This window comes from Artemia franciscana, chromosome 7 (genome assembly GCF_032884065.1).
Source record: "Artemia franciscana chromosome 7, ASM3288406v1, whole genome shotgun sequence".
NCBI lineage: Eukaryota > Metazoa > Arthropoda > Branchiopoda > Anostraca > Artemiidae > Artemia > Artemia franciscana.
The window spans coordinates 15,369,511-15,392,067 of NC_088869.1; the positions used below are offsets into that span (position 1 = coordinate 15,369,511).

At 34.0% G+C, this 22,557-nt stretch overlaps 1 protein-coding gene across 4 annotated transcripts in view; it reads left to right on the top strand.

Annotated features, from left to right (window-relative positions):
- Positions 1 to 22,557, top strand: part of LOC136028886 (conserved oligomeric Golgi complex subunit 2-like) — a 57,796-nt gene that overhangs the window by 32,374 nt on the left and 2,865 nt on the right. For 2 of the 4 annotated variants that reach the window (XM_065706840.1, XM_065706838.1), the window contains exons 6-11: positions 1,625 to 1,739; positions 3,292 to 3,431; positions 6,406 to 6,640; positions 15,394 to 15,538; positions 17,293 to 17,575; positions 21,594 to 21,771. In XM_065706840.1, the coding sequence (XP_065562912.1) occupies positions 1,625 to 1,739; positions 3,292 to 3,431; positions 6,406 to 6,640; positions 15,394 to 15,538; positions 17,293 to 17,575; positions 21,594 to 21,771 (1,096 nt within the window). The remainder of the gene's footprint in view (positions 1 to 1,624; positions 1,740 to 3,291; positions 3,432 to 6,405; positions 6,641 to 15,393; positions 15,539 to 17,292; positions 17,576 to 21,593; positions 21,772 to 22,557) is intronic. The other 2 variants (XM_065706839.1, XM_065706841.1) reach the window with 1 other exon arrangement.

The following is a 22,557-nucleotide window of genomic DNA, read 5'->3' on the forward strand; positions in this document are numbered from 1 at the left end:
GTATATCTTTTACTAATAAAAAGATTAGTAAAAAATTAAAATTTCTAGTTGCATTTTTAATTAAGCCAAAATTGGAGGGCAACTAGGCTTCCTCCCTCACTCGTTTTTTTTTCAAAATCATTCGATCAAAATTATGAGAAAGCCATTTAGCCAAAAAAAAAAATATGCAAATTTCGTTTTAATTATTCCTCTGCGGAGAGCCAAAATCAAAACATGCATTGATTCAAAAACGTTCAGAAATTAAATAAAAAAAAAAAGTTTTTTTCAACTGAAAGTAAGGAGCGACATTAAAACTTAAAACGAATAGAAATTACTTCGTATATGAAAGGAGCTGCTTCCTCATCAACGCCCCGCTCTTTACGCTAAAGGTTTTTACTGTTTAAAAAAAAAGAGTTGAGAGAAAGAGTCAAAGTTTAGCGTAATTGGGGTTGCACAGGAAGGTGACAACACCTTTGCAACTCCATTCCATTAGTGGCATCAAAACAGAAGTCATTTGTAATAAATTAATTAATAAATTAATAAATTAATAAATTAATTAATAAATTAATGTGCACATATATTGAATGCTAGCCTCGACAGAAGTACGTCCAAAATAAAAAAAAAAGTTAGCTGCAGAAGTATAGATTTTGATGAAAAAAAGAGAAAGAAAATGAATCTAAAGAAAACGACCGTAAATTACGCATATGTTATACTTCTTCGGAGGAATTAGCAAACTTTCCTGCACAAGCACACAAAACATCACAAAATCGAGGAAGGCATTTACAGTTCACTTTTTTGCTACACTCACAAAAGAGTTGTGAATATCCCGACGGAAGTGAGGAAGCGCTCTAAACAACAGGAACAACATCCTTGTCCAGAAAATTACCATTCGTAACTCAAAGGGCTTTGCAGACATGGTCTTGCAATCAGTGAGGCATTCCAGATTGTAAGCTGATAGTAAGAAGGCTTAAAAAGTTCCACAAATGCCCCCTCTGTAGGAGGCAACGCTTTTAGCTCCATCGTAAATCACTGAGGGGGTTTTTCTTGACAAGACGCTAAGATTGTTCGTTTTCCTTTGGAGAAAAAGTAAGTCGTTGCGTCACACCCCAGAATGCAGTGAATTAACGCCAGGGAGTTCAACATTTGCTTCTCCATTCTCTGGAACAAAAGATCAATGGGGACATAAAAATTTGGAAACTTTACGAGAAGTTGAGGCACAACTTTGTCCCCAGAAAAATGATTTTTCGCACACGTTCTTTATTTTTAAACTTAGCGCCTGTGAGTGTAAAAGCCGAATTAAAAATTGAATTTTTTTTTCATTAAAAGTTGAATTCGCGGTTTTTCTAATATTTTTAAGACTCGCGCAAGTTTCTATGTAACCATATTAAAGAATTTGATTTAATTTTCGGTGTCATTGGTACTTAAAAAAAAATGGATTCATCCTATTTTTGTTGATTATAATTATTGTTCAATCGCAGCAGTATGATTGATCATAGCTGTTTTGATCGATCACAACATTATTGATCATATTTTGATTGAATTGTTTGATTCATCTTATTGCTGTAAAGCTCCAAAATCATGTAGCTCTTAACTACGAAAAACAGTATCGTATATGTGCTTAATTTTTTTTTCTTTCTTTTTATAGCTACAGGGGAAGCACATTCTCAATTTTGATCAACTCTCTGTGGCCGGAGATTGCTGCAAAAGTTAAAGATTTTGACTCTCTCTTTTCCACTTTAGATATGGACCACTTTCAACAGGTACAAACTTCCTCTAATAAAATACGAAATCTTTAGAGTAGTACTGCGTTTTGGATCCCGGTTTCCTTGATTATTTTTACCCAAGTTCTTATTTATTCCTGCATTAACGTACGCCCTCCCCTCCCATGGACAGTTGTCCTAAAATAATGTCTCAAACTGATCAAAAGTTTATCTTTGCTTCCTTCTACCCACTTACTTCACTCCTATTCTGTCTTTTTTTTACCCACCTGTCATATCCTGTCTGTCTTAGACATATTTGTCTATTCTTTTTGTTCTTCCTGTCTGTCTATTCTTTCTTTTTTTTTACCCACATGTCCTGAGACATGTCATGTTTCACATGTCACGTCTTCATATATTTTACTCTTATTAGTTTGTATTGAAGTCTAGTGTTTTGACTTGAGTTCTTATTCTCTTTCGTTTTTTTTTTCCCTTTCGACAATTTTTGCCGATTTTGAATGAGTTTTGTCAGCGTTTAAACATGGTTATTTTACTAATCATAATGTTACCTTCTTGTCTCAATCCTCTTCTTTCTTTTTTTAAACCAATTTCACCTGTCATGTCTTCTCATATATTTTGTTTTGCTTTTTTATTTATTCTCATTTAATTCTTGTTTTGTGGCATGTGTTCTTATTTTTTTCAACTTTCTAATAATTTTTATCTCCTTTTAGCAACTTTTGTCATATTTTTGAAAAGTTTATTTGACTAATTATAATGTTTTTTTTTGGAGGCTCGGAGTTAACATGATCATGGTAAAAGATCGAGAACAAAAATTTTTTTTTTTCGTTGTATGTTGCAAAATTTGACGATTTTGTATATTTTTGTCCCTCAAAACAAGGTAAGGAGGGGGGGGGGTAATGCTAGGCTAGCTTTGTATTCTCATATTTAAATGGTTTCTTTACTTTATCTTAGCACATTCTTTCCCAGAGATAGCTTTTAATTATGAACTAGCTGTTGGGGCGGAATTGCTTGAATTGGTATGAAGACCTGTGAAGCCGATTTTCCATTTCCATTTCTACTATGTAATAGAGGGGTCTAAAGGGGTTTTCATCATTTATATTCTGTGATCTTTTCCTTTTTTCCGCTTTTAGCTGATTGAGTCAATCCAATCCCTAAAAAAAGGAAACAAATTGTTTCATATTGTCTAAATATATGTGTTTGTTAAATTTATTCTCCGAAATCAGTTTTGTCTGAAAGGAGGGGGTTAAGAGGAGCTTAAATAATTTTTTTAATGTTACAAATTCGATGATTAATGTATATTTTTGTCTCTTAAAACAGGCCAAGTAGGTAACATAATCTTAAAATATATTTATATATATATATATATATATATATATATATATATATATATATATATATATATATATATATATATATATATATATATATATATATATATATATATATATATATATATATATATATATATATATATATATGATTGTAAAAAGAATATAAATATACTTGTAAAAATAATATATTTGTTTCATCGTTACATTTCATTCACTTCATCGTTTCTTCATCGTTCACTTCATCGTTACATTTACTTTTGCAGAGATACCTTTTAACTATGAATTTCTTAAATTGGTATGAGGACCTATGTGGTTCCTACGAGACTATTGCACCCCTGAAGCTGCGAGAAGACTATTTAGCCCTAAAAAATGGATGGAATTACTCAGCATATTATCAAGCAAGGTAATATCCTTAATTGTTTCAGGCGTAAATGCAAAGTTTGTAAGATGAAAGATACACTCACACGTTCTCTTTGTACCTTTAAGCGGCTAAAGCTTCACTCTCATGTGTCTTGAGTGCTTGGGAAGTCTTTAAGTATTTAAAGTTAAGCTCTCAACTGCTTGAAGTGCCTGCGAAGCTAAAAGTTGGTTTTAATTGATAAACAAACTGAGTTTTTTTGCCAATTTAATCAATTCTTTTACTGAAGTATTTGCTGACCCTGAATTGCTCTACATATAATAATAGCAGGAGCTGAAAATCTTTAAAAGCTTCTGCTTGGTTCCATCCCATGTTGTCTTGATTTTGTACTCTTAAACAAAAAGTTTAGACTGTAATTTTACTAATACTTGCTTATTTTAAAAGACTTGTAAATTCTGCTTACATTCCTAACTGTTTGATTGCAGAGAGACCATTTCTCCCAAGCGACTGGCAAGATCTTATCTTTGTTAGAACGACATCTTAGATTCCAGAGATATAATGGACGTAGCGGTTACTTGCAATCCCCTAAATTCAACAACAAGGAATATTACTTTGTTGCATGTGATTCATACAGAAACATTCACATTGATGTCGAAATTTTTTCTGAAAATTTCATTGAGTGTCTAATATCTTCATCTGAGAGACTCGGATCAAGGAGGAGTAATAGAGTAAAGGAGTAACGGAGGTCTTTTATCTGCAATATTGGAAAATTTTCTGACATTAAAATAGCTTACCCTAACCTTTGTGGATCACGCTATCTTGATGATGCTGATGAGGATTAGTTTGGGATCCTTAAGTTACGAAAATTGAAGTTTTGCAAAATACACTGTTTTTGCTGTTACTATTTTAGTGTCAATGCCATTTTTTTTTATTGTGCTGTGCTGTTTGTTTTATTTATTTTTTTCGAAACCGTTCAATAAAAAGTACACCTATTTCCAGGCAGCAAATTCAAACTTGCTATCATAACTAAGAGAATGCGATGTCAAGAGGAAACCCTATTATGATTTTCACTTGACCCCCTCTCCACCGCTCTTGGAAAATGAAACGAAAACAACATTTTAAATAGGGCATATATCCTTAAAAATGAGCTACTTTTCTTAAGCAGAAAACATGGCTTCTTGGAAGAATTCTAATCTGCGTCCCAAGTTTACGGATGGATGTAATGTTACTCGGGACTGAAGAAATGAATTTTTATTTATCTGTGTCACGTAAAAACCAAATATGCAATGCATTTTGTAATTTATTTACTCAGGATTATCAATATTCTACGAACAAATTAAACAGGCTGCAATATTCTTATAAAAGATTTCGACGATTGACGAAGCGTCAACCTATCTCTGTCTCTGCAGAAAGTCCTCACCAAGATATTAACCATAGCAAAAGTTATTATGGTAATGTACCTAAAGTGTTAAAATAGATATTTTAGATGTTTTAATGCTGGAATTAAAAATGATAATAACTGTTTGAATTAATGACATTTCTTGACTACAAAGGCTCTTGCGTCGGCCCTGTGGCATCTGGGATCGAATCTCTTGCCTCATAATGCCGAGAAGAAATCAATGGGCGGCCACAGAAAAAAAAACATACTTCAAATAGTGTATTTGATTGGTAGGCAATTTAGATAGCGGGCTGGTAATAATATTTTTATAAAAATATTGGACTGAAAAATGATCTAGTCTTGACAGCGGTGTTGTTAACTTGAATTAACAACACCACTTCACTGCAAAGGTTCTTGCGTCGGTCCTGTGAGTTCTGGGATCGAACCCTAAGCCTAAGAAGATGCTAGCATAATGCTAAGAAGAGATCAATCCACTATGGCGCTGACAATATATATATATATATATATATATATATATATATATATATATATATATATATATATATATATATATATATATATATATATATAATATATATACAATATATATATATATATATATATATATATATATATATATATATATATATATATATATATATATATATATATATATATATATATATATATAATATATATATATATATGTCCAAAGTCGCTACTGGATCATGATACCGTATTTTAATCATCAGCCAAGTCTAAGGCTTTTTAGAGTTTTAAGAAAAACAAACTGAGCCAAATTTGTTTGTTCCAAGTTGCATAAGATAACGCAAGGACTGGTGTTGAAAGGTGTATGACAGGTGTCGAAATCAGTGAAGCAATGGAAGGTTTTGACAAATTGAAGAATCGAAACGCTAAAGATTAAGAAATAGCTCTGAATTTTCAGCAATAAATAGTTCTAAATTCTGAAATTCAGCAATAAATTTTTCCTAAACCTTTTCTTTGTTTTTACATAGTATTGACAAACAATATTTGAAAACTAAAATGGATTTGTTGGTTCGGACAAGAAATCATTTTCTTGTAGCTTTTTTTCTTCTTTGTTTTACCTTCTCCTCTACCATAATGCTGTCAAGCAAAAACTAAAAATTGGCTTGCGCGAAGTTTTGTTGTTACTTCTCCTCATCATGGGGAGGGATTACAGTCTGCAATTATAATATTTTGTTATATAAAACAAGTTTCCAGATTAGTTTTGAAGAGATCGCTGGTAAATTGGAAAAAACACTTAAAACACCTCTGCCGTTCCTTAATTCTCTTGAGTGGTTATTGTTTTTATCGATGGCATCAAGTTTGATACTAATCGATTGATGATAAAAACCAAACCACGTTACATATCGATGCCTAGCATGACGCTAAATACGGGCTGATACTGGATAACCTATGCATATCACTGTTCAGCTTTTACTAATCTAGATTCTAGATACAAATCCAGACTTTATACATTTGTCAACTAATTGCAGTCTTAAACTGTACCTTGCACATCGTTTTTCCTGAGAGGCGTCTATCCCTTTGTTTGTACTTTGAAAAAAAAGAATTTTTTCTTTTTGGAATATTCTATTCAACAATTTTTTTTTTCTGAATTAGGTTTCAAGAGATTGCTGGTAAACTCGAACTAGCTCTTGAAAACCCGTTCAACACCCCTATGTCAACTTCGAATGGTGATTTTTTCAAACTTGCATCGACGAGTGCTTTATGGGCATCACTACAAGCATGCTGGTCTCCAAACGTGTTTATACCCCCATTGACTCACCGATTTTGGAAATTAACTTTTCAGTTATTGTCAAGATATAATACATGGTTACAAGGATTACTTGAAATGGTATGTGCCAATTCACAAGTAAAAATTATATATATATATATATATATATATATATATATATATATATATATGTATATATATATATCTATCTTTCTATATAAAAATGCAGTGTCTGTCCGTCCGTCTGTCTGTCACTAAGTATGACGTCAATATATAAAAAAACTAACTAAAAAAAACTTAAAAGGATTAAAAACTATCTTCTATAAAAAAAACTGAAAGAGGAAAAAAAAAATAAAAGAAAACTAAAAAGATAAAAAATAAAATAAAAGAAAACAAATAAAAAAGAAAAAAGAAAAAAATAAAAATAAGGAAAAAATAAAAAAAAATAAAACACTAAAAAATAAAAAAATAAAAAAAACTAAAAAAAGACAAAACTAAAAAAAGAAAAAACTAAAAAAGAAAAAAAAAACTAAAAAAGAAAAAACTAAAAAAAAGAAAAAGCTAAAAGAAAAACTAAAAAAAGAACAACTAAAATAAAAGAAAAAAAAACTGAAGAAAAAGAAAAAAGAAAAACTAAAAAAAAACAATAATCGTGTTGCGAAATATTAACCCACCAAAGTTTTGCAACGGCACGCGACTTGCCGTAAAAAAAAAAACAAAACAATGGAAAACGTAATAGAGGCAGTAATCTTGACAGGGCCTTCCGAGGGTGAGGCTGTTCTTATTCCTCGGATTCCTATGATTCCAACGGATCTGCCTTTTCAGTTTAAAAGATTGCAATTCCCAATTCGATTAGCATTTGCAATCATCATCAACAAAGCTCAATGGCAATCATTAGAAAAATGCGGTATAGATCTGAAAACGGATTTTTTTTCCATGGACAATTATATGTTGTATGCTCAAGAGTCAGTAAACTGGATAATCCATTTATATGCACAGACAATGGGACTGCGAAGAATGTTGTAGCCAGGCTTGCGGCTGAAAGAGAAAGTAAAAAAAGAATGTGTGTCGAGGAATTACCAGAGTATATCAGAGGAATCACCAGTTGTATATTCGCAAGTTTTACGCAGTTAAAAATTAGCATCCTGCAAACGTTTAACTGGGACACGTTGCAAAAAACTATAAAATCAAGAAGAAAAAGAAAACTAAAAAAACAAAAAAGGGTAAACATCTAAAAAAACTAAAAAGAAAAAAACTAAAAAAATAAAAAAACTAAAAATTAAAAAAAAAAATAAAAAACCAGGGATTACAAGAATTCAAAAACCTTAAAACAGAAAACCAAAACTTCGAAGCTTAGTAGATATCATTGTTAGAAATTGGATTAGAAATTGGAATCAAATATCTTTGAAAAAATGCAATATGAAAAGACAGCAAACCTCCTGCGGTTAGAACACAAGGGACAATGAGAATCCATATATAGACGAAACATCAACACGCATGTAGTACATTCGTCATATCAGACACATACAATATTGCAACGCATGACAAAACGTCTCTGCAGAAAGCCCTTGCCAAGGATATTAACCATGAAAAGAATTACTGTGTTCCTAATAACGTACCTTCGAGAATACCACAGTAAGTAGAGAGAGAACTAAAACAAATAAACTTTTATATTAAATATAAAAATGCTTTAATACTGGACTGAAAAATGATCTAGTCTACTCTATGAATTTACGACACCGCTTGACTGCAAAGGTTCTTGCCTCGGTCCTGTGAAGTCTGGGATCGAACCCTATGCCTTAGTAGATTCTAATACTAGCATAATGCTAAGAAAAGATCAATCCACTGTGCTGCTGCAAAAAAAAAAAATATGATTCTATTATAAAAAATAATTTTATTATATAATTTTATTATAAAAAAATAGAAAATTATTATTATTATTTAAGAATTAACGACGCTTCTTGACTACTAAGGTCCCTGCGTCGGCCCTGCAGTGCATTCCTGCAGCGTGATCCGATCTCTGGGTCCCGTATTACCAAGCTAAGGTCAAATCCACTGCGCCACCACAGGACAAAATATTTAATAAATTGCCTGTGGCAGGAATCGAACCTGCGACCTCCGGACTAAGTCCAATGCACATACCGCTGTGCTACACAGGCTATGAAGTGGAAGGCTATTTAAATTCTTTGCTAAGGCTTTTTGGTGAAAACAAAGCCAAGCCAAAAATTGGATTATTTGAAGTTGCCACTATTGTGCTACCAAACAGCACAACAAGTTGCGGTGAAAAGGGTGTGACAGATATCGAAATCAGTGAAGAGATGGGAAGCTCCGGTGAACAGAAGCATCACAAATATCAAAAACAAGAAGAACAATTGGGAATTCTTTTAGTAAGGCAGTGGAACTCTAATTTGAATGAATATTTCATCCCTATGTCCAAGGGCCGTCCCCAGCAAAACATAAATATATAAAAAAGAAGAATTGGACATAGGGTCGAAATATTCATTTAAATTAGAGCTCCACTGTCTTACAAAAAGAATTCTCTATTGATCTTTTTGATTTTCATGTTTGTGATTGAAAGGCAGTGTGGTCTTCGTCGCTAAATAGAACCATCGAAACACTAGAGACTATTCAGCAACTCTGAAATTCCAGTAAATACTTCTTTTTTCATGTTTTTCTTTATCCCTTCCTTTATTTTTTGGAATAGTATTGCCAAAGAATATCTGAAAACTAAAGTGGACTTATTGGTTTTTATTTTCAGTATAAAAGCCCAGAGTATGAACCTATGAGATAAAGGTGCTCGAAGTAAATGAATTTTAATCTACAATTGATGGGTTGAAAGCGTCTTGTTATTGGTTTTTCTAGTGCTGCAAGAAAAACTAGAGGATCACTTTAGTTATTCTTTTCATTAATTTAGCTGTTCAATTATTTTCTGTTCTGTTGTGACTCCTCTCCATCTTCTTGCTGTTGGTAAACCTGAAAATGACTGATTGACTTTTAGTTGAAATACCACCACTTTGTCAATGCATTTAATTTATAAAAGTAAGGCAAATTATGCCATTTTAAAAGAAAGTAATCGAAAGAAGTGTTTTTGCAATTTTTTATTATAAACACGCAGCTGTTATTTACTTTGACTAATGCTACTACTATCCGCCTGGCAACAATCCGCCTGGTGCTAGCACACTCTCTTCCTCCATCCCGATCTATCAAAGCCTTCATTCTTCATTATTACTATGAAATTATAATTTTCTTTAAATACTTCTTATGGACCCCTTCTCACCCCGGTCCGAGACAACTCGGGTGGCTTTTATGTTTTCTCAATTTTTCTTAAGCTCTTCGTTTTTCTCTAATAGATGGCCTGAAAGAACGGCATTTGTCAATCTGTCATCCTTCATGCGTTAAACATGTCATAGTTATCTCGACCTTTCTTTTATTATAGCCCTTGAAAATGGTATAGAACCACATTTTTCGCAGCTTGTTTTTATTCACATACAGTCAGTCAAAACGGTAGAAGATGGCTTTACATTGTAAACAGGGGCACATGAATGTATAGCCATTGAATGCAATGGAATGACTCCACTCCAATGACATCATACTGTAATTTTGGTGAATTGCAAACCAGTCCTTTAGGACTTTTTTTTATTTATAGCTTACTTATGAACTCCTTAAGAGTGGCTTGTGGACCTCTAGATAGTTGAATTATCACACTTAAAAACCCTATTTAGACTTTGTTAATCTCAACCAGCATAATTATATGGTAAAAGTACAGCTTTAAAGAACACACTTAGTCTATCCATGCTTCTTGTTTCGTTCTTTTTCTTACAGTTCATTGAATAGTCAAACTCATGCTGTAAAAGCTTACTGTAGATAATGCTAATGGAGAAACTATTTCTTGGTAGAAAACTTATGGGGAGTAGGAATCTTGTTCGTGTCAGTATTTGATGGAGCAACAGGTAAACTATTTGCTCTTGGTTTAAAAAAGTATCCTTGGTATACTCTGTAGAGCAGCGGTACAAATTAACTGACGTGATCTGAGTCTTGACTACCCTTCAACGTCCATAGTGGAAAGCCGCGTATATTTGAATGTGGTGGAATGGAGTTACAAAAAATATTATACACAAATAGAATCTTCTGGAAGGTAGTCGAGAGTGAAGCCATGAGCAGATTAGATGGAAGAAGGTGTATTTGCAGCCATGTTAGCCTTGGACGATTTGGCGCTGTGATGACTTGCCGGTAGTAGTATTCCTTGTGGCTGAATCATTGTTATCGAGCTTTTTTTGTTCAATTTGAAGTTGGAGCAATTTAGTAGGTCCTAGGAAAGGCTTTTGTGGAGTTTAGATTTTATCCTCTGTTAGCTAGACTGAGTAGTTTGAACTATTAGCCGTTATTAATAGCCAAATAGCCTAAGATTTCCTTTTGAATTCATCTACTCCATTATAAAATCTCTTTTGTAACGAAGTACCCCTCGAATTACTATAGTGTTCTACCATCTTAGAAAAAAAAAAACCTAGTGACATTACAGAGGATTTAGCAATCAGCCAGATCCCTTCTAAGGCTTAAATTTTTAGCTGGGAATGGAATTAAACTCATTCAAAATGTGGCTGCTTATTAGAACTTTTTCTGAAAACTTATATTCGGATCATTAGTGAGTTTATCTCTGGGGTTGATACAACTGATCTTTTAGAATCCATTTTACCCTTATTTTGAATATTTTAAAATTCAAACGTTTTAACTGCAGGATTCTGGAGGATAAAGAGAAGTAAGCACAAGTTAAAAAGTGAGATGATTTTAAAAGTGTGCTTTTCTTTCATTGGCATTTGCAAGTCAATGTAATGTCAGTTGCCAATGTTACTGCAATTGCCTGTGTCGTATTTTCGCAAGCCAGTTACGTTATTTTTTAGTTTATGCAATTTCTGGAAAGACAGATTACCCGTCTTTTCAAAACCTAATTGGTTTCCATGTGTAAAATTAAATCAGCGAAAAGAACGAAAAGTTAAAATTCACATAGTTCCCCTTGTTTCTCTGTTCTGAGTTTCGAGGATATTCGCCGCCGCAGTGGAAAGCATAGTTTTCGTGGCCTAGTAGCAAGTGCCAAATAGTCAAATGCCACTAGGCCTAGTAGCAAGTAGTAGTAAGTGGGGTAGCATAGTAGCAAAAACTATTTGGCAGTTTTCGTGGCCTAGTAGCAAGTGGGGTAGCATAGTAGCAAAAACTATTTGGCAGTTTTCGTGGCCTAGTGAAAATTGTTGACAAATTTGGCAGCTTTTGGAATTCTGTTGAGTTTTGCTACTGGCAGCTGTGGAACTTTTTCCATACCTGATCCACAGTTTACCGGCGCAAAATTTAAGAGCACAGTAATCAGTACTTTTTTCTTTTTGTTTTATGAATTAGATCATTGTTATAATGCAGCTAAGAAGATTTGGCTTAAGTTACTAAACTGTAATTAGTATTTAATCAATTAACTTTAACCCAGATAACAATTAAGTAGATTTAATCATAATTTAAAGAATGAAACCTTTTGTTTTGTTACTTATTTTTGTTTACTTGGGTAAATGCAAAAGTTTTTCAATTAAATCCTCTATATTATTATCCTAGAGTTTTTCAGTTTTATAATATTGTTAATTTTAACTTTGAATTTGAAAAGGTAGTGTCCATAGTCAATGTTGTCAGTGTTCCTCTCTAATTTGTTGCTTCAAATGATTTTCTTATGTTTGAAAGTAGTAAAAGCAGAGCTAAAAAGGACAGTCATTGGAAATGAACCACCAAATGCTTTTATAGGAGCACGTGTCTGTACGGAAGGTGAAACCCTAATCTTAGAGAGTAGTACATGCCTTCGTAGTTTTTCTCCTGAGTGGAATCATAGTTTTGCTGTAAAAAATGTTAGGAAAGACATGTCGATTAAAATATCAGTGAAAGATGCTGAAACAGTAATTGGCGAATGTACTGTTACATGGGAAGATATAAAATCTTTACGCAAGTCAGAGTTAAACAAGGAGTTAAAGTATAAAGAGAAAGTTTCTGGTATATTGATGCTAAATCTAACACTTTGGGCTGGTGATTCAGGTACCGAAATTCCGATTGATTTTAGTGCATGCAAGGATTTGATGGAAGATGACCAGCACAATAACGATCAAAGACAAGAGGAAGATAAACAAGAGGAGGCTGAGAAACCAACACCAGCTGTCAGGCACAGGCACAGAAATTCAGGTGCAGAAATTCCGATTGATTTTTGTGCATGTAAGGATTTGATGGAAGATGACCAGCACAATGACGATCAAAGACAAGAGGAAGATAAAAAAGAGGAGGCTGAGAAACCAACACCAGCTGTCAGGTACAGGCACAGAAATTCAGGTGCAGAAATTCCGATTGATTTTGGTGCATGTAAGGATTTGATGGAAGATGACCAGCACAATGACGATCAAAGACAAGAGGCAGACAAGAGGAAGAAAACAACCCCAGCTGTCGTCTATTGTTGCGCTGGAGTCTTATTGATTATATTAAAAGCGGTTCTATATGCTTGTTTTGTAACGTATTCCTTCAGGACTGGTAGAACTGATTCAAAATCATAGTACTATCTAGGATTTACTTTATACTTCATTTATGGTTGTAACCTATGATTATAACGGCATCAATCATCTTGTGTACGAAAATACAGTTTTTGTAAAAAGAAAATTCACTTTATTTTGTATAAAGTGTTATGTGAATTACAAAGGGTGTAAACTTAGCAATTTTCTATAAAATGTGCCCTTAAACAGCTGTCAATGATATCCCAATGCCCCGCCCGCAGCAGAAAAATCCCGGAAAAATAATATTCTTCCCATGCAAAATAAAACTTTCTATATTATGGATACTAGATTGAGTCTGCGAACTTTGCTATATGTGTATTGCCGACAGCCATTTCCATGACTCCAATATTGTTTTGCCAAAATTCCACGTTTCTAGATTGAATAGTTTTGATGTTTTTAATCTATAGTCATAAGTGCATGCACACGGGTGTGCCATTTTATATGTTACTGTTATTACTATGATTACTTATAATTCAGGGAAGTACCAAGCCACATGAAGCCAGCTCTACTACGCATGTTCCGCATGTTATTTTTCTACTCCAATCCACTCAAAGGCTCACGCTTTACCATCTACCGTGAAGTTTCAATCCTTTAAGTAGTTGCTTACAACCGTTCCCATCCCATCCGCGAAGGGCCTCCTGTTCGTTTCTCACGGATGGATCGTCAAAAATGATAATCTTTGGCATCATGGCTAAGATTGTCATATTATCATCACGAGATTGTCATCATGTCATATGATGCCAATTTTTTGTATAATATGTCATTCTTTAGTTTTAAGCAGCAGTTTTGTTTGCGATTCAATGAGATTTTTGCTGTTTCTTATCACGCTCCTTTTTCCTTAGATGTTCAGAGCCGTTTGTTATCTTGTGTAATTTTGTGTGTCATAGTTACTAAAAACTAATTTCTCCTTCCTGTTATCCTTTACAGATTCGCACAAGCTACACTATTATATTCCTTCATTCTGTCGTAATTTTGTTTTGTCTTCTAACCGTAATTTTTGTTGTACACCTTTTTTGCTTACAGTTTAGTGTGATTTTTGCTGTTTTTTGTTCCACACTTTTTTCTTTAGCTGTTTGGAATCATTAGTCGCCTTTCGTAATTTTGTATTTGTCATAGATACTAAAAACAATGTGTTATTAAAAAGATAAACTTGCAAATACATTCCGTCACACTATAATTCTCGAAAGAAACAAGATATTGTCATGATGAAACTTGGTGAAAGGATTTTTTTTTAGTTAAGAGAAAGGTCGAGTTTGTAGATGGGTTTTGTAGCCATCATTTAGAGGTGGGGAGCGGGTTTAAATTAAGGGACAAAAAAAATTTAAGCAGCTAATGTGATCCGAATTGAAAATGGTGCATGCAAACCTCTAGATCTTTCTGTATGTCAAGTTTCAAAAAGGTCCGATCACCCATTCGTAAGATAAACATGCCTCAATTTTCACGATTTCCTCTCCCTCCAGCCCCACAGATGTTCGAATCGGGGAAATGACTTCTCAAGTCAATTTGTGCAGGTCCCTGACACACCTGTCAATTTTCATCGTCCTAGCACGTCGAGAAGCACCGAACTCGCCAAAAATCTTCTCATCTCCCCCAAAGAGATTGGATCCGGTTCAGTCAACCTCGTATCTAGAACTTGTGCTTATTCTTCCTATCAAGTTTCATCCCGATCTCTTCAGTCTAAGCGTTTTCCAAGATTTTTGTTTCCGGATCACAAATTGTGGACATAAATTGCTGTCGCTATATGGAACTTGGCCGACGGGCAAGTGCCATAAAAACATTTCCTTTCAAATGATCAAGTGCCGTTTCCTTTCAAATGACCCCTCTTTCAACATTTTATGGCTACTGGTTTAACAAGATCACCCCTAGGAGAAAAAAGGAAACACATCAATGCTTTCTCTGCAAAAAAAAATATTTTCCTTGTTTTTCAAGGCAGGGGACTGTATTTCTCGGGTTTAGAGTTTTCGACCATTATGATTCTAAAGGCGCACTTTTCCTGCTAAGATTAAACGAAATAATTGTTACAATTCTTGAATCAGATTCAAATGAATTTCTTTTTTCACTAGACAGTTGTTTAAGGTACTATTTTAAACGTTTGGACACTATATTACCCCCCCCCCTTGTATCCCTGGCGATGGAGCCTTTCGAGGGGGAATAAGTTTATTGTAATTCCATTTTGAAGTGTATTTTGTATTGTATTGAATAATAATAAACTTCTTCTTCTTCTTCTTCTTCTTCTATGGGATGTTGTTCGCTCTCTACTAGGTTTCAGATTTTACTGCAACCATAATTTCAAAATGTTTCATTTTCTAGGGAGCTAAAATTGCTATTGAAGACTGGACTAAGATATATGCAGATATTATTGAGCTGGATAGGAAGCTTGATCTTGTGAAAGAAATGGCATTCGTAAAATCGCAACATCCAGGAAATCAGCTTTGGTCAAAATTACAAGGTGAAAGTAAAGACAATTGAATAATTAGAATTTTTGGCTACATAGTATTTAGGAGATGGTTTCGCCATACTTGTTCATAGGGTTGCCACTAGGGGAAGAAAAGAATCACTAGATTCTTAAGAAAATATCACTAGATCAGCAAAAAACATCACTCAAAATTTGCTATCTCAAAAGCTTATTTTCTTATCAATGCCGTACCAGGATTTTGTTCGGAGGGGGGGGGGTATAGTTATTTTCTGGGGCGTAAAAAATTGAAAACTCATCCGAAAATTTTTTCGTATGCATTTTGTTACGTTTTTACAAGTCGGACAAAATTTCTGGGGTGGTTATAATGATAACATTTTGTACTTTGTATTTTAAGGGTATTGCATATTAGAAGTTATCTCTGGAAACAGGCTATTTTAAAATATAATTATATGATAATAGTTTTTTAAAGGAATATAGAGCGATATACATATGATAACAAAATTATGAAAAGTTTTGGAAACTTATGAAATGGTTTAGGAGAGTCTTTTGTCATACTTGTCGATAGTTGTTATCGATCGCTTACTTTTTGTTAGCTTTTCACACCTTTGGTTGCGAAGGACATATATGTATGACAAATTTTTATGTAACTTCATTACATTTTCAAAATTTTAGTTACGGTTAATGATGTAATTTTAGTGGAAACGTGACTTAAATGTTTCAAGCAACCGTGTGTTATGTGAGAATAATGTCCAAAAATGAGCATTGTTTGAAAAGCTGCCGCAGATTTGTAAAAAGAAATATTTTTGAATTGTCGCAGAAAAAAATCATCTAGGGGGTAATACAATGTTGAAGTTTCGTGTCATTTTGGATTCATATCCCCATGCTCCGCCATATATCCCTTTTTGGTACCCTTTCTGTATCTCTTATTGTGTTCATTCTAAATATTTGACATTGAATGTCTGTTTGCTCGTTCGGTCGTGTCTGTACTAAAAATGAGCTAAAATAACGGTGCTAAAAAATTTTACAGAATAACAAAGGAATCATGAGAATGGCTATGACTACGTAAATGCCCCTTCCCCCACCCCAAAAAATATCTTGAGCAAAACTAAGACAACTGGATTTTTGAATGACGTCATAGATATGTCATAAGCGGGCCGCAATCTCGAGCTATCATGGAAGCAACCGAGGGAGTTTTCAAAAAAAGAGGCCCGGTGTGAGACCACATTTGCGAGAACAAAATCCCGTAGCGTGTTTGCGGAGGCCGAGTCTGTACTGCCAATATTGGAAGTAGAGACAAGCGAAAAAAGGCTGCAAAGCGGAGTTTTTGGCAGCAAATGACCAAAGCTATGCTGCTCAATCATATTTCCTAAATGGCCTCTTATAGGGAATTTTCAATTCAAAGGCTAGAGCTCCATCACAATATTTCTAGGGACCCCTTTCCCGTTCTAGAAAGTGTTCAAAGATGATATTTGAAAATGGGAATATTAAGAACTGTTAACCCACAATGTGTTTTTACATTTATTTTATATTTTATTAAATAAAGCTTCGGACAGGTTCTTTTTTTTATTGCAGAAACTTTTTGAGTGCAAAAAAAAACTGATATGACATTCTTTAGTTGGCTTTACAGGGAGGGGGTTTCACCTCGTGTGAAGATTCTTCCTATGGCCCTTCCACACCCTCTTTATCTCTGAAAAAAAACCTCAAATAATCCTGAAATATCATTGATAGCATTTGGTGAACGGAGGAAGGCGGTAAAAACCCTGCATAATGGAATAATTTGATTTTTATTTCAGGTGCTTTTAAGGAATGTCGTTCTGTGATTTTTTCTCATCGTGAGAAGGTGCTACAGCAAGCTGTTGGATTGTTAAAAGATCAATCAGCTGTGCATCTGGAAAATATTACCGATATACCGAGACTTTATAGAAGAACTAACAGAGTTACTCCAAGCACACATTGTTCCTACATTGATAACGCTTTTCAACCGCTAATTTCGTTCAAAGTAAGCTATGGAGAAGAAATGGGAGATATCGAGACGATGAGCATATTAGAAGAAGTTGTATGTTCCATTTTAGCGAGGTAGGATATAGCAGTATGTAATCATTATTTTCAGATACCGTTCCATATTCTTGGTGCCAAGGCTGCTATAGTGGTGTCTCCGTCTTTTTTTTTTTTCTTTTTTTTTTTTAAGCTGCCAAAAAGAAGTCGTAAACTCTACCGTGCTTAAAGTGAAGGTCTGAAATTTACTCATGGCAGGTATCGCCATGTGGAATCTGCTGGTGTCTGAGATTTGAACAAGCGAAAACGTTTTTGAACAAGTCTCAAAAAATATTAATAGTATCAATGTATACTACTATTTATACTATTACGATGAGCATATTCGAAGTCGTATGTTCCATTTTAGCGAGGTAGGATATAGCAGTATGTCGTTCAAAGTAAGCTATGGAGAAGAAATGGGAGATATCGAGACGATGAGCATATTAGAAGAAGTTGTATGTTCCATTTTAGCGAGGTAGGATATAGCAGTATGTAATCATGATTTTCAGATACTGTTCCATATTCTTGGTGCCAAGGCTGCTATAGTGATGTCTCCGTCTTTTTTTTTTCTTTTTTTTTTTTAAGCTGCCAAAAAGAAGTCGTAAACTCTACCGTGCTTAAAGTGAAGGTCTGAAATTTACTCATGGCAGGTATCGCCATGTGGAATCTGCTGGTGTCTGAGATTTGAACAAGCGAAAACGTTTTTGAACAAGTCTCAAAAAATATAAATAGTATCAATGTATACTACTATTTATACTATTACGATGAGCATATTAGAAGTCGTATGTTCCATTTTAGCGAGGTAGGATATAGCAGTATGTAATCATGATTTTCAGATACCGTTCCATATTCTTGGTGCCAAGGCTGCTATAGTGATGTCTCCGTCTTTTTTTTTTTCTTTTTTTTTTTTTAAGCTGCCAAAAAGAAGTCGTAAACTCTACCGTGCTTAAAGTAAAGGTCTGAAATTTGCTCACGTCAGGTATCGCCATGTGGAATCTGCTGGTGTCTTCGATTGGAACAAGCGATGATGTTTTTGAACAAGTCTCGAAAAAATATTAGTAGTATCAATGTATAAATAGGAAGTTTTTATACATTTTAAGCGTGGAACAAATGAGTTTCTCAGCTTTTATCTGAAACACAAGCGCAGTACATAACAGGGTTTTGACTGTCACAGTTATAGCCTGACGCTGGTCCTCTCCGTTCACTAAGTCCATCGTCTCTTATACGCTTGTAAAATTACGTAACATTTCCCCTTTTGTTTCTTTTTTTAAGCATATACCTTTTGGATTTGCATAGTTTAAATCCATTCTTATGGTTCGGGAATTATACGGCATATGTTTTCACGCCTTTAGCTTGTTTAGCTCAGGCTATTTTGTTTGCAAAAAAAACTTTATTCACACAAAAACGCTTTAATTGTGTGTATTTAGATGTGTCTGTGGAGTTAATTCATTTGGTTCACAATCAAACAGTTCGTGGTAACGAACTGTAGTAGGGAGCGACCCGGCTCAATAGTAAACGAAACTCTAAAAAACGGAATTTTTATGCTAAAATATACATCAAAAGAATCAGATTTTCATGCTGATTTTAAATATATAAGTTTCATCAAATTTAGTCTTTGTCATCAAAAGTTACGAGCCTGAAAAAATTTGCCTTATTTTAGGCAATAGGGGAAAACACCCACTAAAAGTCACAGAATCTTAACGAAAATCACACCATCGCATTCGGCATATCAGAGAACCCTATAGCAAAATTATCAAGCTCCTATCTAAAAAAATGTGGAATTTCGTATTTTTTGCCAGAAGACAAATCACGGGTGCGTGTTCGTTTGTTTGTTTGTTTTTTTTGTTTTTTTTTTCCAGGGGTCATCGTATCGACCAAGTGGTCCTAGAATGTCGCAAGAGGGCTCATTCTAACGGAAATGAAAAGTTCTAGTGCCCTTTTTAAGTGACCAAAAAAATTGGAGGGCACCTAGGCCCCCTCCCACGCTCATTTTTTCTCCAAAGTCAACAGATCAAAATTTTGAGATAGGCATTTTTTTCCGCATGGTCAAAAACCATAATAACTATGTCTTTGGGAATGACTTACTCCACCATAGTCCCTGGGTGAGGAGATGCAAGCTACAAACTTCGACCAGTGTTTACATATAATAATGGTTATTGGGAAGTGTACAGTCGTTTTCAGGGGATTTTTTTTTTGGTTTGGGGGTGGGGTTGAGGGGAGGGCGCTATGTGGGAGGATCTTTCCTTGGAGAGATATGTCAAGGGGGAACAGAAATTCAATGAAAAGGGCACAGGATTTTCTAAAATTACTATAAAAAACAATGAGAAAATAAACATGGAAAAGTCTTTTTCAGTTGAAAGTAAAGAGTAGCATTGAAACTTAAAACGAACAGAGATTATTATGCATATGAGGGATTCTAAAAATACTTTAGCATAAAGAGCGAGGTATTTAGGAGGAGTACCTCGTTCTTTATGCTATAGTATTTTTAGTAATTTCAACTATTTATTCTACGGCCTTTCTGATTCAGGGGTCATTCTTAAAGATTTGGGACAAAACTTACGATTTAGTGTAAAGAACGAGGTATTAACGAGGGTACAAACCCCCTCATATACATAATAAAAAATAAAGAATATAAAAGTTTGTTACGTAAGTTAATTCTTAAGTTACTTATATTTTTTACTAATAAAAAAATTCGTTAAAAATTAAAATTTATAGTTGCCTTTTTATGTAACCGAAAAATTTCATGGCAACTAGGCCTCTTTCCCCATCCCTTATTTCTCAAAATCGTCTGATCAAAAATAAGAGAAAGCCATTTAGCCAAACAAGGAATTAATATGCAAATTTCATTTTAATAATTTATTTGCGGAGAGCCAAAATCAAACATGCATTAATTCAAAAACGTTCAGAAATTAAATTAAAAAAAAAATAGTTTTTTTAACTGAAAGTAAGGAGCGACATTAAAACTTAAAACGAACAGAAATTACTCCGTATATCAAATGGGTTGTCCCCTCCGCAATCCCTCGCTCTTTACGCTAAAGTTTCACTCTTTGCCACAATTCTGCTTTTTAAAACAATTAAAAGCTTACTTTCAGTTAAAGAAACTAGTTTTTTTATGTAATATGAAAAAAGAATCGACAGATGGAATTAAATAGATTCAAGAAATATGTAAAGATGGCGTTGGTCCCTTCTAGCAAAATCCAGACAAATGCGTAAGATCAAATGTTTAAGCTATGCAAAGAACTAGTAGTAAAGGACTAGCCAAATTGTAAAAAAAAGGTTCTTATTCTTGTTTGGATTAGTATTGAGAGGCTTTTCGTATGACGCTTTCATTGCCGGAATCAAATTCCAAGCCCTGCATTGTGCTGCTGCAAATGATTTTGAATTCTGATTTTGATTTTTTTTTTTTTTTTGATTTTTGAATGGCTTGATTTTTGATTTTTTTTGATTTTTTGATTTTTGAATTTTGATTTTGAATGGCTTGTGTTATCAAGTTGAGATCAAACCAACTGGACCAATACATGTCACTTAGTAGCTAATTCATTTGACTTACAATTATCATCGGGAACAACCTCCCAGAGGAGTATTCAATTCAATTAAATTGATTTTATTTGATAAAATTATTGTTGCATATCGTAATAATTAATTAATAATTATTGCAATAATTATTATTGCATATATATATCATATATAAAATTTATTATTGCATATCGTCCAATTCGAAATCTTGTACTTGCAATTTGAAACATTTGAAGGCTTGCACTATCCATCTAGAATCACCTTCCTTGGGCGGGAGGGGGAGGGTGGTTAATTCCTTCAAAGCCGCTTGTTAAGTCTCTGATGAAAAATTTCGACAAATGCCAAAAACCTAGTGATTAAAAAGACCGTCCTTAAAAGGCAAAGGGACGAGTCAGTGATTTTTGATTTGTCACAATGTGATTTGTCCTTAAAAAAGGACAAAATACTAGGGGTCACATCGGGTACCCTATGTGCCTCAAAAAGTAATAGATAAAACAGACCAACTACTGTTTATTGCATTAAAGTAATTCTCTTTCTCTCTTAGCTATTCTGCAAAGGTGAAAGAGCTGTTAGAGTCTGTGGCAAAGACAGAGGAGAGTTTGAAAAGGTTTAGAAAAACTCGCGAAAAAACTCCTACCACTCAGCATATCTCCAGTGGCCCCAGTGACGAAGATAAAATTCGAAATCAAGTTTCCCTAGACGCCCAACGGTTTTGTTCTCATGTAAGTTTTTTTTTTTTTTTTTTTTTTTTTTTTTTAATGCCCCATGCCTCGCTAAATAGAGTTCTGAAAAGATGATTCTTGAACTGCGTCATATTGCCGGTATCACTTATATTTATAGAATATCTTAACTCAAGCTTCTCAGTAATCTCAATGTCAAACCCCTATCCTGGACAGAATAAAGCTGCAGCAGCTTAGATGGCTAGGGCATGTACAATGTATGGATAGCACATGTATCCCTTAATAGATGGAAGAACATCTTCTCGTCGCTTAGCCTACCACACCTTCTCCGCCTGGCAGAAGATGGAAGTGCACACAGGAATAAAACGAATAGAACGGTGAAATAAGAGGCCCCAAAACGACCTTAAGTCCCCCAATAGAACTTAAGTCAGTAAGTCAATAAAAATAGATGTGTTTTATTTTGATATGAAAGATAAATATGACATATATACCCAATTGGGTTCAAATACATATACATAAACATTACACAAGTTTTGAGCGTGAAATAAAACATTATATTAGCATGCTTACCTGCAAAGACTTGGTAGGAGTGGAAGAATCTCCTGGGAACAAAACCTTTCCATGGAGACATCTCGAGAGATAATATCTTTGGAACGATTCAGTACAAATTACTATAAATTGTACTGACCTCCATTCATAATATAATCTTTAGTATAGTGATATAGAAGTCTTTCATATAGTAATATAATCATACCCTCGAAAACTCAGTCTTTGAACAAATTATTCACCATTACAAGGCTTAAAAATACGGTAATGTTTGTAAAAAGA